This window comes from Bos javanicus, unplaced genomic scaffold, assembly GCF_032452875.1.
Source record: "Bos javanicus breed banteng unplaced genomic scaffold, ARS-OSU_banteng_1.0 tig00000391_1, whole genome shotgun sequence".
Classification (NCBI taxonomy): Eukaryota; Metazoa; Chordata; class Mammalia; order Artiodactyla; family Bovidae; genus Bos; species Bos javanicus.
In genome coordinates, this window is record NW_026893628.1 from 893,820 (window position 1) to 906,207 (window position 12,388).

Genomic DNA, 12,388 nt, shown 5'->3' on the forward strand with positions numbered 1-12,388 from the left:
TTTGATACCAGGGAAAACAAGAACCAGGGGTCCTTGCTTGGTACCCATGGTTGTGTTTCTGGTCAGAATCCCCAGCTTGCCCGGGCTGTTTCAGTGCCACGTGAACTTGGGAAGGAGGTGGAGCAGGCGGCCCACATGGCCTGGAGACAGAGGAGCCAGTCTCCCCTCTGCCCTTGCCCCTGGCGGCCCAGGGCAGGCCGTGCAATGCCGGGCTGCTGGTGGTGGAGGCCAAGGCTGAGGAGGGAGGGGTTACGTGACCTGTATTCTGTGACATGGTCACATGTGGGTTTTCTTTTTCAGTTTGAAAAAATGACTGCTTTTAGTCTTCCCTCCAGTTTCACTTTAAGGTGGAAAATGAAGATTTTATTCGTAAAGTTGAGCACAGTGACCTTACAGTCTTTTTGAAAGCAACAGTTGATGTTTTAAGAACACATCTCAGAGAACTCCAGTAGATAAAGCTAAAAAAAGAGAACGTGTTCAGGGTGAACTGCGGGCGGGACCCCAAACTGTACCCTGTCTCTCCCAGAGTGTGTAATTGCTGAGATGGGTGGATATAGGATCCCAAGCATCCTGGGGACCGAGGTCCTCAAATGACAGCAGAGGTCCGGGCTGAGCCAGGAGCAAGTGGCCTGTGCCCTGGCGAGTGGAGAGCCACGAGGGTGGGAGTGGAGCCAGGAGAGGGGTGGGAGACTCAGGCGGGGTCTGGGAGGTGCTGGCTGTCGCGGCTCGAGGCAGGGACACCCCTGAACCTCCACCATGCATTCCCCACGGGGCAGAGTCGTCTGGCAGCCAAGGGTCGAAGTTAAGAGGGCAAGTTCGCAGCAGGTTGAATGAACCCCTGTACCCACTGTGGGTTCATTTTAAGTGCCTGGAGTGAGGTTGGTCAAGCCCTTGCTGAGCTCGAGTGAGGGAGTCCAACAGGGAGGACCGAGCTCAGGGTGAGAGTGAGGGGCAGCTAGCGTGGTGAGTCCTCCTCAGCTGGGTGGGTTCTGGGGACGCCCTTGAGTTCAGGGCTGCCCTTTCAGTAGCCTCACTGGAGGCCTGTTTGGGGGTAGAGGGGGCAGAAGCCCACTTAGAAGACGTGCTCATTCCCAGGGGTGGTGGTTTCTGAAGGAGTTTATACTGGTTGGTTCGACTGTGACCCAGTACCTTGCAGGGTCATGTTTGACAGGGGGCCTGAGCCATGGGCACAGCCTGCCTTCTCCTGCACTCCACACTCAATTGTTGTCTTTTTGGCAGCCCCTCCCCCCTCTCTGCACCCTTGAGAGTGGGCCTGAGCCCAGCCCCCCTGTTGCCACGGAGCCCCTTGTGACCGAGTGGGTTCCAGTTCTGGGCTCCTGGGAGATGTGCTGGAGGCAGAGCCTTCATGCAATTTGGTGGTCATAGTGTGAGAGCAGTGGTCATAGTGTGAGAACGGTGTGTGTGAGAGTGGTGTGTGAGAGAAGTGTGTGTGAGAGTGGTGGTCGTAGTGTGAGATTGGTGGTGATAGCTCGGTAGCCGAGGTATCCTACCGTGAAACAGCGGTTGCCCCCAAGTGGGGGGCTGCCCCCATCCGCGAGGATGGGTCGCAGAAGGGCCCGCCTTTGGGCGTTATTCCAGCGCTGCAACCCCAAGGCAAAGACGAAGACTAGGAAAGACTTGGCCTCGGCCCACGTCCTGGAAGCAGAGCGGCCTGAGGTGAGAGCAGCCGGGGGCTGGGCCCGTCAGATTGGCCCTCACCCGGCGAAGCACTGGGGTTGTGTTTCACTTTGTTAGCATGGTTGTGGGCCCTGCCGGCCAGGGCATTCTGGCCTTAGTGGGCAGGATCGACCCCAGCAGGTTTACCTTGTAAGAGGTTGTGCAGTTGCTGCGTGGAGGATGGGCGGGGGCCCCACAAGAAGGGAAACACTGGCTGGAGAAGTCACTGGGGCACATGGACTGAGCTATAGAGTCAGTCCTTGAAGCAGAAAGGCTAAGCCCCTTAATGTCTCCCTTCTTGCAAAGAAAGGATATACGGGCTGGAGGAATCTCTGGGGCATGAGGATCGAGCTAGAGAGTCAGTCCTTGAAGCAGAACGGCTAAGCCCGTTAATGTCTCCCATGTTACAAAGCACAGACCAGTGTGTCCAGTATTTTAATGACAGGTACCTACTGCTTACGTGTATGACATACACCCTCATAGCTACACATGTCTACTACATGCCTCTTACAAGTGCTGGGCACTGTTCTGGGTGCTGAACACTCAGTATGTAGTAGGGGATACGTAGCCCAGGATTTTTTTAATTTCTGCAAAGAAAAATAGAAGAACGAAAGACTCCGTGTGGTTCAGTTTGAGCAAGTTCACCACATGGACGGCCCTGCATGCACGCAAATTGTGGTAAAGTACATATAACATAAATTTAACATTTTAACCAGTTGATTGAATGACTGGGTGGCTTCTGTGGAGTCAGGCTAACAGATGGCTTTGAGGTGCCATCCGCCTTTTTCCCAGAGGAACACTCCAAAGCCTCGTGGCCTTGTAGACCTTCCTTTTTTTCTTCACTCTCCCCAGTGGCTCTAGGTCACTGGTCTGTGTGTCATTTAAGAATCTCTTTATCCACTTTGTTGTTAGGTTTACGTTTTGGAAAGTTTCTCAAATGTCCCTGGGTCTTGAGAAGGCAGGCTTGGATGCCAGGTTCTCTCCTGCCGCATGCCTGCCAGGTCGAGGTGGAGGCTGAAGGCCGGTCTGAGTTGTTGTGGTCTGTGTGGTCTTGGGGTCAGTGGACCCCTCTTCTCTGGAGGGGCATGGAGATCCTTTGTGTGGAGCCTGGAGAGACTTGACAGGGTCAGTCTTCACAGTCTCGCTCTCTTTTTAATTTATGTTTGCATTTAGTTTCTCATTTAACTGTTTTCTAGGAATTTCCAACTCTTGAAGAATACACATACAGGGAGCAGCTTTGTAAAAGCAAAGAGGAAATCGCTCAGCTAAAAGCTGAAAGAAACAATACCAGGGTCAGTAGGGGGATTCTCACGTGTTGACATTTGCCCCACGGGGGTCACTGCTGGCCTCCGTGTGCTGTCTTTAAACTTTGTCTGATTTTCAAGTCATTTTCCACATCTTCCCACTGAACAGACCAGGGTGGATCAGTTCTGGGTTCTCATACCTTGCTTCAAATTTCTGATGAGAGCTAATGTAATTTTAGTACATATGAGGGGGGAGTTCTCTTAACTTACATTTTTGTCCACGCTACAGTTTGTGTGGGATCTTAGTTCCCCAACCAGGGGTTAAAACCCATGATCCTTGAAGAAGTGTCGAGTCTTAACTACTGGACCCCTGGGGAAGTCCACTCTAACTTTCGACTGAACTGGCAGGATTCCAACGTGCCTTAGCATGTTTCCGGCTATAGCGTGAGGCTGAGAGGAGTTATCGGCCCAGAGTTCGAGCATGAGGTTGAAGGTGTTCCTTTGGCCCTGCCCTGCAGCTGCTGCTGGAGCACCTGGAGTGCCTGGTTTCGCGATATATTCCACCCGTCGGGATGACAGCAGGCAAGCGGCAGGCGCAGTCCCCAGCCGGCATGAGGAGTGAGGTGGAGGTGCTCAGGGCGCTGAAATGGCTCTTTGAACACCACAAGGCCCTGGACGAGAAGGTACCAGCCATCCAGCCGTCCTGGATTCGTACACTTGCTGCCTTGTTAGGTGGATGATGCACATATTTATGTAACTGGTTGACTTTTGAGCGTCTTGAATTCTTGTATATACATTTTTTTCTGTAAGAAGTCAGAGTTTTATATGGTTAAAAAGCGTTGCCTGCATACATGCTCAGTCATGTCCGAATCTTTGCAACCCGGTGGACTGTAGCCCACCATGCTCCTCTCTTCATGGGGCTTCCCAGTCATGAATACTGGAGTGGGTGGCCATCTTCTACTCCAGGGAATCTTCCTGACCCAGGGATCGAACCTGCCCTCTTGCATTGGCAGGCGGATTCTTTACCACTGAGCCACCTGGGAAGCCCCCAGTTAAAAAGTATTAGTTGGCATGAATGTCTCAAGATTTATTATATTCTGTATATCAATTTGCAGTTAAAAACTGGGTAATAATTAATTTAGGATAACATTTTGTTCTCTCAAACTTATAATTTAAAGCTGTTAACAAGCAGATTCTCTTGACGTTAAGATCAATGAGAGACATTAAAGGTATTCTGTGACAGTATCCATGTATTAGGGTGAGTATACACTAAGAAGTGTACTAACATATATACACGCATCAACACACAGTGACTCGGCCCCTTTTATTTGAGTTGAGAGCGTGATTACGAGTAGCACTCGAAAGGTGTAGTTTGTTAGAAGAAGAATTAGGTGCCACACATAAAGAGGTAAGTTTGATCAGTCTTTGTGTAATTTCCGTGAAGGGTTTGTCATTTGAATCCTTTCATTTTAAAAAAGAATGAAGGCTGTAGTGGTGGGCATCAGATGTTATTTATCTTTCTGATTGAGGACCCGCCCACCAGGGTTATTTTAATGACTAGTAAACTAGACTTGTGGCTCAGAGTTGCAGGATCTCTTAAGTACCCCTTTGTCCAGTAGAAGACAAATGCTGACTCTAATCACCTGGTGGTATTCGGGATGGATAGCATCACCATGTATTTTCTTTTTATGTTGTGTTTTCAGTTTAGAGTTGAGTTTTCCAGGTGGAGTTTTGCTGTCTTTACTTATTTCTTTACTCTGATTCAATTTTTTTGGTTTTAGCAGATGATTCTTTCAGAGGAGAATAACCAGGAAAAGATACTAACGGACAGGGTGCTTGATGTACATCATGAGCAAGAAAACATGCCAAGCGCCAATGGAAAGGCAAGTCCTTGGTCTCACTCTCTGTCTGGTTCTCATCTTACCATCCAGTCTGTGCGGGGCTGTTGGGACCTCTCACCGATGCACCATGTAGGTTTGAGTGGCCATGAGGGTCCTGTGAGCTCCCAGAGCGCAGAAGGCAGTTTTGACCTCACAGATTGCCCGGAAGTACTGTGTTCCCTCCCTCCCAAAACCAGGCTGTGTAAGGCTTCCTTTCCCCCTTAGAGACCCTCCGACGGCTCTCTAAGCCACAAGGAAGACATGGCTAAGAAGATGGAGCTCCAGGAAATCATAGAGAGGCAGTTGCAGGAGCAGAGCCAGATGGAGGAGCGCCTGGCAGCCCTCTCTGCCCACGTGAAACATCTGGAGGAGGACCTGGACACGGCCAGGAAGGACCTCCTCAAGTCCAAGGACATGAACAGAAAACTTGAGCGGGACGTCCGCGAAGTGAGTGACTGCAGCTGTGTCTGTTGTCCTGAGGTGGAATGTGGGTTTCTTGTTCTCCCGGGGATCTCTGCCTTGGGATGGCTGCGTGAGTAAGAGCAGATCACTGGAGAGACCACAACTGGCTGCCTCCCTGCCTCTGCGTCGAGGTCTCTGGAGTAGAAGAGGCCTGGTCCAGGCGGTCCGTTGGCAGTGGACCAACATGAGGGCAGCCCTGACGCTGTGCTGCACCCTGGGTGTGGACTCCTCATTTCCACAAGTTCTGGGGGGCCCACTGTGTTCCTTTTTTAAAAATTCATTCATCCATTCATTCATTTATTGGCGTATAGTTGCTTTACACTGCTGTGTCAATTTCTGCTGTACAGCAAAGTGAATCAGTCATCTATCTATCTATCTATTTACGTATCTGTCTCTCTTTTAGATTTCCTGCCCATTTGCTTCACCACAGAGCACTGAGCAGACTTCCCTGTGCTGTACACTAGGTCCTCACTCATTGACTTTATGTGTAGTATCAGTGCTGTATTTATGTCAACCCGAGTCTCCCGGTTCATCCCCGCCCCCCCCCCCCCCCCCCCCGCAACTGCCTGTCGAATGTGTTCCTGATGATGCTGAAATTTGCTTCTGATTCACTCAGGCGAGTCTGGTGACACCTGTGGAGCCTGTTCTCTCGGAGAGATGGCAGCATGCTGTGTGGGCTCTGCTGAGGCAGCTTACCTGGCCATTTTCTCGAGTTTTCTGAGGTTCCGCTCCTTGAAGGGATGTGTGACAGTGATACCGGCAGTCAGACATGTTGAGTGGTGTTTGCTCACCCTCAGATCCTCAGGCCCGAGCTGTGTAACCATGTGGAATCGTGATGTCTCTGGCGGTCATGTCTGCGGGTGTCATGATTTATGAGAAACTCCCTAGCAGTCACTGTGAAAACAGAAGAGTGCTGGGGACTCAGGCCTCTTCCTGTGAGCCTCGCCTCTCCTCTGTGCACAGACAGACAGCACCCACCCAGCCCACCCCTCCCCCGTGAGACCGTCTCAGAGAGAACCCCTCCAACATGTGGTACAGCAAGTGTCCTTGTTTAGTAGCTTGGTGTGAGTAATTCTGTGTGAGAACTCAAAACAGAAATATTTGCACAGGTTTGCATAAGCTATTCACACTACTCTTTGGCAACAGGAGATTAGGTGGCAGAGTTTAATACGTATAGAATTCTAGAAAAAGCATTTTCAAGACCTTTCACTTTTAAAGTTAGGACTTTGCCCACATTGGTTACTTAGTGCCCAGGGAGGGACCTGAAGTGGATTTTGAAGTGGCGGACAGGAGTTGCACCAGCAGCAAGTTCTGGTCCTGGTTTGAGCGTTTCATCCATGTGGTGTAATTCTGCTTTTGAAGAACTAGGCTTGAGAAGGCTGCTCCCAGTTGTGTACAGTTTGACTTCTGTTTCCACTCGTTAATATTCTACTTTAATTCTGAGGAAATTGCATGAGACTTTTCCAACTTTTACTCGAGGAAACGAGCCTCAGAGCTCCCTGTTGGATCTGTTGAAGGTCCCTCCCTGTTCTGGGTCAAGCCCGCCTGTATGGTGTAGCAGACAGAAGTCCTGACTTCATGCCAGATACCTTCCCTCCTGGAATTCTTGCAATAACAGGGTAGTTTAGTATAGTTTTCGTTTGCTGTTTGGGTTTATTATGTAGAAAAGAAGCTTGGTAAACCAAGTGGCTGGACAGAACGTTAAGACAGATGAATGCCAATCATAGCCAACGTGACCTTTGGGATAGGCGCATTTTTGCTCACGTCTGAGAAAACTGCCGTGTCTAGGACTTTTATTCTGAGGACGTTAACTTTATGTTTGATTTGAAACTTAGGACGACATCAATAATAAACTTGAATATGAAATTGCAAATAAGGATTCTAGGCATCGACAGGTAATGGCTTTTATGAACTGTGTCTGACTTTTATAGTAGTGAATTACTGAGGAAGGAAGGTAAAGATCTTTTCATGTGACTCCCACATTGGAAATCAAGTCCCAGTGTAAAGTTCTTATGACCCTAAAATACTGTGTTCAAAAGTGTGGATGTACATCATGGTAAATCAGCTGTACTGGAAGGAAATACATTTTTAAAAAATTGCGGGTGACTACAACTTACAGGTTTGAATTATTTGGGACTTGGTTTAACCATTTTGTGGAATTCCATTCCTGACTCTTTTGTTTTACTTGAACGTGAATCTGTTGGTTTGTTAGAGTTTTTACCGAAAGAGTAGAGAGCAGCAGGGAACTTCACGGCAGCTGGCTGCCTGTTGGGAACTGGGGTCACTGTGACAAAAGGCAGGGTTAGAGCTCCGGTCTGATTAGGGTTTGTACTTCCTGTGGTTTGGTGAGCCTTACTTGCTCCTGTTCCCGAGTGGTCTCAGGTAATCAGGATTTAACCAGGAAAACCAAATCTGGCTTCTCCAAAACAAAGTGAGTCAGTCTGGTGTGTGCCAAAGTGTATCATTGTCCCCACCCCAAAAATAAAATACTAGAAAGCCATTGAAAAGTATGATGGGGAATGCTAATTAAAAGCATCACGATATACAAAATAATGGCTGTAAAAGGCAGATCAGAAAATACTATGTACCATATGCTATTGTTTTCTGATGGTTTTAAAGCATAGCATATTGTTTGTGTACGTACATAGAGGAATACGCACACAGAAAAAGTAAGAAAGCTGCTTAGAAACAAATGCTAACCTCTCAGGAACCTGAGCTTATAGATACTTTAATTTTTTTCTTTTTTAAAAAAAGAATCTTTGTGTATGGTGTTAGAAAGTGGTCTAGTTTCATTCTTTTACAAGTGGTTGACCAGATTTCCCAGCACCACTTATTAAAGAGATTGTCTTTAATCCATTGTATATTCTTGCCTCCTTTGTCAAAGATAAGGTGTCCATATGTGTGTGGATTTATCTCTGGGCTTTCTATTTTATTCCATTGATCAATATTTCTGTCTTTGTGCCAGTACCATACTGTCTTGATGACTGTGGCTTTGTAGTAGGGCCTGAAGTCAGGTAGGTTGATTCCTCCAGTTCCATTCTTCTTTCTCAATATCGCTTTGGCTATTCGAGGTTTTTTGTATTTCCATACAAATTGTGAAATTATTTGTTCTAGCTCTGTGAAGAATACTGTTGGTAGCTTGATAGGGATTGCATTGAATCTATAAATTGCTTTGGGTAGTATACTCATTTTCACTATATTGATTCTTCCAATCCATGAACATGGTATATTTCTCCATCTATTAGTGTCCTCTTTGATTTCTTTCACCAGTGTTTTATAGTTTTCTATATATAGGTCTTTAGTTTCTTTAGGTAGATATATTCCTAAGTATTTTATTCTTTCCGTTGCAATGGTGAATGGAATTGTTTCCTTAATTTCTCTTTCTGTTTTCTCATTATTAGTGTATAGGAATGCAAGGGATTTCTGTGTGTTGATTTTATATCCTGCAACTTTACTATAGTCATTGATTATTTCTAGTAATTTTCTGGTGGAGTCTTTAGGGTTTTCTATGTAGAGGATCATGTCATCTGCAAATAGTGAGAGTTTTATTCTTCTTTTCCAATTTGGATTCCTTTTATTTCTTTTTCTGCTCTGATTGCTGTGGCCAAAACTTCCAAAACTATGTTGAATAGTAATGGTGAAAGTGGGCACCCTTGTCTTGTTCCTGACTTTAGAGGAAATGCTTTCAATTTTTCACCATTGAGGATAATGTTTGCTGTGGGTTTGTCATATATAGCTTTTATTATGTTGAGGTATGTTCCTTCTATTCCTGCTTTCTGGAGAGTTTTTATCATAAATGGATGTTGAATTTTGTCAAAGTCTTTCTCTGCATCTATTGAGATAATCATATGGTTTTTATTTTTCAATTTGTTAATGTGGTGTATTACATTGATTGATTTGTGGATATTGAAGAATCCTTGCATCCCTGGGATAAAGCCCACTTGATCATGGTGTATGATCTTTTTAATGTGTTGTTGGATTCTGATTGCTAGAATTTTGTTAAGGATTTTTGCATCTATGTTCATCAGTGATACTGGCCTGTAGTTTTCTTTTTTTGTGGGATCTTTGTCAGGTTTTGGTATTAGGGTGATGGTGGCCTCATAGAATGAGTTTGGAAGTTTACTTTCCTCTGCAATTTTCTGGAAGAGTTTGAGCAGGATAGGTGTTAGCTCTTCTCTAAATTTTTGGTAGAATTCAGCTGTGAAGCCGTCTGGACCGTTTGCTGGAAGATTTTTGATTACAGTTTCAATTTCCGCTTGTGATGGGTCTGTTAAGATTTTCTATTTCTTCCTGGTCCAGTTTTGGAAAGTTGTACTTTTCTAAGAATTTGTCCATTTCTTCCACGTTGTCCATTTTATTGGCATATAATTGTTGATAGTAGTCTCTTATGATCCTTTGTATTTCTGTGTTGTCTGTTGTGATCTCTCCATTTTCATTTCTAATTTTATTGATTTGATTTTTCTCCTTTGTTTCTTGATGAGTCTGGCTAATGGTTTGTCAATTTTATTTATCCTTTCAAAGAACCAGCTTTTGGTTTTGTTGATTTTTGCTATGGTCTCTTTTGTTTCTTTTGCATTTATTTCTGCTCTAATTTTTAAGATTTCTTTCCTTCTACTAACCCTGGGGTTCTTCTAGACCACTTTCTAACACCATACACAAAAATAAACTCAAAATGGATTAAAGATCTCAATGTAAGACCAGAAACTATAAAACTCCTAGAGGAGAACATAGGCAAAACACTCTCCGACATACATCACAGCAGGATCCTCTATGACCCACCTCCCAGAATATTGGAAATAAAAGCAAAAATAAACAAATGGGACCTAATTAACCTTAAAAGCTTCTGCACATCAAAGGAAACTATTAGCAAGGTGAAAAGACAGCCTTCAGAATGGGAGAAAATAGCAAATGAAGCAACCGACAAACAACTAATCTCAAAAATATACAAGCAACTCCTACAGCTCAACTCCAGAAAAATAAACGACCCAATCAAAAAATGGGCCAAAGAACTAAATAGACATTTCTCCAAAGAAGACATACAGATGGCTAACAAACACATGAAAAGATGCTCAACATCACTCATTATCAGAGAAATGCAAATCAAAACCACTATGAGGTACCATTTCACACCAGTCAGAATGGCTGCGATCCAAAAGTCTACAAATAATAAATGCTGGAGAGGGTGTGGAGAAAAGGGAACCCTCTTACACTGTTGGTGGGAATGCAAACTAGTACAGCCACTATGGAGAACAGTGTGGAGATTCCTTAAAAAACTGGAAATAGAACTGCCTTATGATCCAGCAATCCCACTGCTGGGCATACACACTGAGGAAACCAGAACACGTGTACCCCAATGTTCATCGCAGCACTCCAGGACATGGAAGCAACCTAGATGCATCAGCAGATGAATGCAGTGGTACATATACACAATGGAGTATTACTCAGCCATTAAAAAGAATACATTTGAATCAGTTCTAATGAGGTGGATGAAACTGGAGCCTATTATACAGAGTGAAGTAAGCCAGAAGGAAAAACATAAATACAGTATACTAACGCATATATATGGAATTTAGAAAGATGGTAACAATAACCTGTGTACGAGACAGCAAAAGAGACACTGATGTATAGAACAGTCTTATGGACTCTGTGGGAGAGGGAGAGGGTGGGAAGATTTGGGAGAGTGGCATTGAAACATGTAAAATATCATGTAGGAAACGAGTTGCCAGTCCAGGTTCGATGCACGATGCTGGATGCTTGGGGCTGGTGCACTGGGACGGCCCAGAGGGATGGTATGGGGAGGGAGGAGGGAGGAGGGTTCGGGATGGGGAACACATGTATACCTGTGGTGGATTCATTTTGATATTTGGCAAAACTAATACCTAAAATCTGTCTAAATGTTCTACATTGAAAGTTTTTCAGAGTAAGAAGATCTGTTAAAAGAATAATCGTGCATTTACAAATACTAGTTGACTGGCATTTCACCAGGCATGCTCTTATCAGGTCTGTATTTCAGAGGAGATGAAAGCCATATTTTGGCTTACATGCCCATAGCCAACTGTGGTCGGTAGGGTTCCCTCTAAATGATGATTCTGGTGATGTTTTAAGAAGGGTCCATAGTGAACCCTTCTTCCCTTAACTTGTCAATAAGAATGAATAAGATTCTACAGATCTTCTTTAATATATAAGAACTTTTTTTTTTTTCTTTTAAAATGTCCTTGGGGAATGCTTAGGAAAAGCAAATACTCTGGCAGGAGGTGTTCTGCTCACTGAGACCAAGCCCAGGAACACTGAGAGAAAATTTGCCCTGATGGAGCTTCTGAAACAGAATGAATCCACTAGACACGTGCATTTAGGTTTTGTCTCAGCTTACTTAAGGCGACAGTGGCTACACCTCTCGGCCTGTGTTGATCCTGTGCTCTCCCTTTGTAGACAGAGGATAAGAACCGCCAGTTGCAGGAGCGCCTGGAGCTGGTAGAGAAGCTGCAGCAGAGACTGCAGAGGGCAGAGACGCTGCCCGAGGTGGAGGCGGAGCAGGCGCAGAGGGTGGCCTCGCTCTCCAAGGTGCTGCTCTGGGTCCCTGGGGGGCGGGCGCAGGGAGGGCCTGTTCCCCTGCTCTCCCACCGCGCCCCTGCCCGTGCTGCTCAGTCCACACAGGAGCGCAGACGCGGGGGTCGTGCTGCCCGTCTGAGATGGGAGCGCTCCCTGAGTGTCAGGCAGGCCCCACTTCTGCGTCATCCCTACGTTAATTTCCCTCCAGTTTTGTCCCGAGTTGTGTGTGTGCCTAGGACGCTTCAGCTCCGAGTGACTGCTGCTCAGAGTTCAGTCAGCCACTCAAAGCCTAGCAGGATAGAGACCTCAAAAAATCCCATTCTCCTTTAAGAGATGGCCAAAACAGCTCTGTAATGAACACAGTTTTAAGTCATTATCCATACACTTGTTAAAGAAGTCCCAGCAGGGCACATGCAGACCCGAGGCCCCACTCCCCACTCGCCGTCCCCAGGAGCCCGCGGGTGAGAGGCCATGTCCTTGGGATGTGGCGCTGCTGGGGGCATCAACCCCATTGCCAGCCAGCCAGCCACCCTGTCCTTCTGATGGGAAAGGTGTTGCCCTGCACTGCCGGTGGGC

The 12,388-nt window shown here is 46.1% G+C and overlaps 1 protein-coding gene across 1 annotated transcript in view; it reads left to right on the top strand.

Annotated features, from left to right (window-relative positions):
- Positions 1-1,362: 1,362 nt before the first annotated feature.
- The window catches only part of LOC133243945 (liprin-alpha-1-like), a 30,921-nt gene continuing 19,895 nt past the window's right edge, over positions 1,363-12,388 (top strand). The window contains exons 1-6 of the mRNA XM_061410649.1: positions 1,363-1,677; positions 2,874-2,969; positions 3,440-3,604; positions 4,703-4,804; positions 5,027-5,248; positions 11,693-11,824. Of these exons, the coding sequence (XP_061266633.1) occupies positions 1,561-1,677; positions 2,874-2,969; positions 3,440-3,604; positions 4,703-4,804; positions 5,027-5,248; positions 11,693-11,824 (834 nt within the window). The 5' untranslated portion in view covers positions 1,363-1,560. The remainder of the gene's footprint in view (positions 1,678-2,873; positions 2,970-3,439; positions 3,605-4,702; positions 4,805-5,026; positions 5,249-11,692; positions 11,825-12,388) is intronic.